The following is a 6,000-nucleotide window of genomic DNA, read 5'->3' as shown; positions in this document are numbered from 1 at the left end:
CAGAGTCAGTCTCAGTTGCAGGTATGATAACAGATGGTAAAGGGACTTTTCGGCAGCTGAAGTCTGATGATTTGTGTCGCCTAGGAGAGGGCTTCCTGCGATCAAATCCTTGGCCCAAACAACTCACATATAAAGGAGCTCGAAACACCTCAGTAGGGCAGCAACTGTCACCCAGAACAGGGGCTGGGAAAGAGAACCAGCTAGAAGAAGAATGGAAGAAGAAAAAGAACAGCAGGAGAAGAAGAACAGAGGGAAAAGAAAAGACAGTCAGGGGAAGGGGAAGAAGAAAACAGTTCAGAAGAGAGAGAAAGGGAAACCACCCATGGCAACCATTGTTTCCAACCAAAACATAAATTCTCAAATTCATTCAAAAAATCTCTACTGAGTTCTCCATTACAGGGCTATTTAAAGAAAAATAATAACATAATTTTGGAAGCTAATTAAAAATGGAAACTAAACCTAGATAGCAACTAAATAAAAATCAAATCTAAAGATAGCAACTACTTCCATCGTGCAACTGCATCAACGACCCAATTGCTATGGTAAGTTTGACTAAAAACTACCCGTGGTTAGTCCTTATCGATACCTTTCTTCCTTTGTTTAACCTTGGTTCTGTCCTATTGGATATTCATTTGCAACACTGATGTAGATAAGTCACTTGGGCTTATTTTATTGCAAATAAGCCTTGGGTTGTGTTATGTATGTGTTGGGCCTTTGATCCCATGGGTTTTCTTTGAAATGAGTTACTTTAATGGGCCTATATGGGTAGAAAGTAGGAAAACGAGATTTATATTTAGTGTTTTTATTTAAGTTGTTTTTAATTCAATAAAGGCTTACTGGGCCCATCAAGTGTAATGCCCTATAATGACTATTAGTTAGTCAGTCCTACTCCATGTTGGAGTTAGAAGTTTAGTCCTAGCTCTATTTGAAGTCCTAGTTGTAGTAAGAGTGTCTAGTCCTATTTGGAAACTAGCTCCTAGTCAAGGTATGATTGTAATTCTGCCCTCTTTAAATAGAGGAGCCTATGCACTGATATTTCTTAGATTTGAATGAATGAATTATTGAGTGATTACTCTTTAGCTAAAAAAAGCTGTTATTGAGAGGTGAGATGCCTAAACCTTTGAGGGGTGTGATATCCAAAACCTGAGGGGTGAGATGCTCATTCTTTAATTCTCTTTCACCTTTCTCAACCCTCCATCGATTCTTCTTTTTCTATTTTTATTTTCTGTTTATTGTTATTAGAAGTTCAGACCTGTTAAAGCATAAAAAATCAGAATCAGCCAGCCAAAGAGATCTTGTTCTTGAAGCCAATCGACCCTCATTGCTGCCCGGGTTTGATATCTGATCTGCAGATCCTTTGGAGGACTGGTTCTATACTCTAAGAAGATCAATCGATCCTCTCTTGAAGGTTATCTGAAGAAGACAAGTTGCTGTTCCTGCAGAATTCTTCACATTCTCTCTCCAAGGTCTGAAAATCAAGAAAGCGCATAACTCCATAACTAGTTGTCAGAAGCCCTTCATATTTGGGGGGTTTTGTACCCTCCCTAGGGACTATCTACACAAAAAAGTGCAGCTCAATCGGACTCCCACAGGCCTGGCCGCACCTTTCTCTCTCCACCTCTATAAAATGTCTTTCTCTCTCCTATCAGGTTGGGTTTTGCGCTGGTTTTACTCCTATATGGGTATTCTATCGTTGGGGTTTATTTGATGGTATTATTTCTTTGTTTCTTATTCCTATTTGTATTGTTTGGGGTTATAAACTTCGGAGTTAGTTACTTGTAATCTACTCCTGCATTAAACACCCTCTACGTCACGATGCCATCTTCACAGCCTAATCAACGTTATAACATTTGTTAGTGAACAACATTAAAATGGTACTTGTAACCAACTTGTAACGAGTGACTGATGTTTAAGACTATTATTTATGTTATGACATCTATTGCTCATTAGAAAAAAAAAAAGAAGAAGAAAGGGAAAGAAAGGGGAAATAATTATAAAAGTAGACTCTTTGAATCTTAAATAACTAAAGGAAAATAAATGAAAAGAAAGTGAAAATATTGATTGAAATGTGTTCCTTGAAGTCATGGTGCTACTGGCCATCTAATTTGGCATATTTTAAATCATGAGCTAATTTTGCAGCTATAATAAACTCTACTTTTGAAGCCTTTGTTAATGCTGTTATTGGTATTTCTTTCTGAGGCAACCGGCATCCTTCATCCTATGTCTTGGGGACAACCATAATTGTCACATTAACTTCTTCTTTTGTAGAAATTCAGATAGTGTTTCTGACATGTCTTTGGCTTCAGACCTGGTCTTTTTCCTCTATGCTCACCCTAATGGCAGTGTTTAAGTTAATTTTGTTTCATATTTCGTTTAGGTCAATGAGGGGAAAACATGGTTGGCTAATGATGATGTTGTGGCACATTTTGAGTCACTTAAGTTGGAAACTAATGGATTGGTATGCTCTTCACTCAAGGATTTCACTCTCTCTCCATATCTTCATAGGCATCTTTCTGATAACTTCTTTTTATGTGGCCTTGGTAATGCCATCAGGTCCATTCCGAGGTTCTTGGGGATGAGAAGGCTCTGAAGGTTAGTGATAGAGATGAGAACGAAATGCCGCTTGGGAAGATGATGAAACGTTTGATATCTCAACGAACCAAGGCAAGGAAAGTGGTGAAAAATAAAGCTTTACAAGCTGCAAGGAAAAACAAAGAAACTGATATTGATATCTTAGGAATGGTGAGGGAAATAAATGTTGAAAGTCTTGAGAATTCCAAGTACTTGGAGTCAAGGAATGGTCATGGATGTTTTCTAGGTGAAGAAATCGAAGATGATCAAAGCATGGAAGAGAAAGTTCCAGTATCTCGGAAAAGAAAAAGAAGAAAATTGAATGACACAACATCCTTAGCAGTACCAAAACGCAGGAGGTCATCATCTCGGGGCTTTCAAAAATCATCCCAGAGAAGGAGCACCTCAAAGAGTTTGGGAAAAGCTTCTACAGAAAATTCACATTGGACAGAAATATCCTCTTTGCAGCCCACTGAAATGGATGTGGACACGGACTCTGATTCAAAAGATAAAGTCACTTTGGAGAAGGAAATGGTTGAACCCTCTGGGTCAGATTTGTTGGCATCATGCCTGCCTACAAAGAAAAGCTCTTCATCAATACGTAAAGGCACAGGTCGTCATTTGGATGATGTGTCACATATGTATGGCAAAGCTAATGAACATGAGCTGAAGGTGAGATATATCATTTATCAGACTTGCCATGTAGATGAACAAATTCAACCCCCAATATTTTGATAGTGAAGATTCTTTTGTCCTTGTGTTTGCTGAAGCCCGATGCATTGGTGAAGACCGATAAGAACAATTTCATAGGTAATGCTAAATCCTCTGCGGGAAATATCAAGAAGCGGAAAAGAAGAAGTATTGCGGGATTGGCAAAGGTCTTACTGCCACGCTGTTCTTTATCAGCATGTTACAGTATTTTAAGTTATTTTCAGTTTTATATATTTTGACTGGAGACTTTTTTTTATTAACCTAGGCCTGCTGTTAGGATGCACTTACCATCAAATAATCAACTGCATTACTATGGTTACTTATAGTCCTCTTATCTTCTGTACAACATTATAGATGCTCTCATGCTAATTATATTGTCTTGGTAGTTGCTTATATATGGTTATATCATTGAGTTTCTCAGATTCTGTTAAAATTGGTTTATATCAATGTTTTTTAGTTGGATCCACATTGGGTTGTTAGTGGTACAGTTTTCTTCTTTTTGATTACTGCTCTTTTTTATTCCTTTGTTGAACCCATTTACCTAGGTGGTGGTCCTTTCTGTCTTCATATATTTTTCATTTCAGGGCAGGTGTAGCACAATTATCGTTGTGCTAGGGGTCGGACAATGGTCCAAATTATAACCATCACAATTTGAGCATATGTAAACCGCACAGCCTCAATTCATCTGTGAAATTTCAGCCCGAACAGTAGGGTGGAGAAATACTGAAGTAGTCAAAGAGAAGTTAAAGAGATCAGGATTGAAAATACAGGGAAAATTCCAATATAAGGTGGGTCATGTGGTTGACTTCAACTTCCATATAAAGCGGGACATTCTGGATTGGCAAGCTGTGTGGTGCAATTACCTTTCTCCCAATCATCCTTAAACCCTACCATTTATCTCATGTTTCCATCTGTTTGACAGTGGTTGGAAATTTTATTTTGTGATTTTTGTCAAATGGAAAAAGACGAACAAACAGCTCTTTCTTGGCCACATGGCAATGAGTTACTGAACTTATTAGAGGAAGTAGAGGTTGAAGTGTATTCAAAGTTTGGTCTCCTTGGACTGTCCTCTAAGCTGCTGTGTGTGTGATTTCTACCCTCGTTAACTCTCCGTGCATCACTGCTGTGGGAAACTTGCCCTTTATTTCTTTGATTTTTAATTTTCTTATCTAATAGATATATGCATGTCAGCATGCATTTCTGCATGTAAGTATATCAATGCTTGACTAATTCCTACCCATGTAAATTCCTTCCGTGGATAAGTTCTTTGCTTCTTTCTTTACTTTATTTTGTTTGCTGTATATCTAGCTCAATTAGTATGGATTTGCTTTACTTCGGTTTTAGCATCCTTGTAAAAGAATAGGCTGTAATTTTTATCTGCTGTTTCTTGTTATTCTCCAGTGTTCTTTGAAGGGAACTGATGATCACATCACAGACCTGATTGGGTGCAGAATTAAAGTGTGGTGGCCACTGGATAAGCAGTAAGTGTTTCTGTTCACTTTCATAAGCAGACAAAATATAGATATGGATTGCATGTCACCAAAAGGATTCCTTTTTTTTCTTTTCCTTTTGGACTCCTAGAATAGAAGAGGTGGACGCATCCTTATGGAAGAAGGTTGCACCAAGCACTCTTGCCATGATTAACCTCCTAGAATTCTTGTTTGTGCCATTTGTATTAGAGTAAATGCTGTGCAATTCAAAGGGAGTTAATATGGAGAGAAGCATGAAATAAAGTCTTGTAGCTTTAGGGAAATAGATGGCCTGCTGCTTTAGATTTTTGGCTATCCAAGAAGGAACCAGTTCTTTGATTGTGAACATATCTAGTTAGAATAATCCTTTCTGCTGTTGAATGGACTAATTTATCCTGCAAATTGCACTGATTATGTTGATAATGATATGCGCTTTTCTATTGTATTATGTATAGAAAGGACCCAAATAAGTACCAATCCTGTTTTTGCAGGGTTCCCAATGGGAGGTGTTAGTAGTATGGTAGAAGTGTGTTGCACTAAATGAATTTACGAAGGGAAAATAAGTTTTGAAATACCTCTTTTATCAGTCTCCCACAAGGTTTTGAACTATTGACCTCTCTGATGTTGCCTTTTGTAAAGAAAAGTAGTGGGAAATGTTTAGTCCCTCATTGCTTATGGAAGAGAGTAGAGTGTGAAGTTTCTTTTTACTCTGGACCAGACTTGTATCAGGATTTGTTTTTCCTGTCGTTGACTTTTATGTGTTGAGGGTTGACCAGGGTGGGTTTAAGGTTAGGGTTTGTCAGGTACCTTATCGACATACATTACACTTTGTTCAACGTTGAACGGAGCTTTGCTGGCGTCGCCAGCGTCAGCAATCTTTCATTGTGTGCCTTCAAAAGGGCTAGTTTTCTGTGCCTTATCTTTGAGAGAGACACATCCTTTGGGCCTCCTTGGACAGATGTTTCGAAGGGCCATATCTCCGCTATGAATAGAGGATGTTCCTGACACTTTAAATATTCGAAGTGTTCTATTACCCCTCTCTCTCTCTCTCTCTCTCTCTCTCTCTCTCTCTGTTTTGGATTTTGGCTACTGTTTTGAGAGTACACCTTGTTCCATTGCTTTGGTTGATTGAGCACAACCTAAGAATGGCCTGATGTGCTCCAGTAAGTGTGTGCGCTGTTTCATCTTGAGGATTGATTCACAAGAACCCTCTTGCACCATAGAGGGTGAATAAAATCTTAGGGATAGT

The 6,000-nt window shown here is 38.3% G+C and overlaps 1 protein-coding gene across 4 annotated transcripts in view; it reads left to right on the top strand.

Moving 5' to 3' along the window:
- LOC122094388 (sister chromatid cohesion protein PDS5 homolog A-B) overlaps positions 1–6,000 on the top strand; it is a 110,951-nt gene that overhangs the window by 91,142 nt on the left and 13,809 nt on the right. For all 4 annotated transcript variants that reach the window (XM_042665176.1, XM_042665175.1, XM_042665177.1 and 1 more), the window contains 4 exons: positions 2,378–2,458; positions 2,554–3,243; positions 3,342–3,449; positions 4,684–4,763. In XM_042665176.1, the coding sequence (XP_042521110.1) occupies positions 2,378–2,458; positions 2,554–3,243; positions 3,342–3,449; positions 4,684–4,763 (959 nt within the window). The remainder of the gene's footprint in view (positions 1–2,377; positions 2,459–2,553; positions 3,244–3,341; positions 3,450–4,683; positions 4,764–6,000) is intronic.

This window comes from Macadamia integrifolia, chromosome 11 (genome assembly GCF_013358625.1).
Source record: "Macadamia integrifolia cultivar HAES 741 chromosome 11, SCU_Mint_v3, whole genome shotgun sequence".
Taxonomy (NCBI): Eukaryota; Viridiplantae; Streptophyta; class Magnoliopsida; order Proteales; family Proteaceae; genus Macadamia; species Macadamia integrifolia.
The sequence above is the reverse complement of the archived record's forward strand: the minus strand, read 5'-3'. Positions and strand labels throughout refer to the sequence as shown.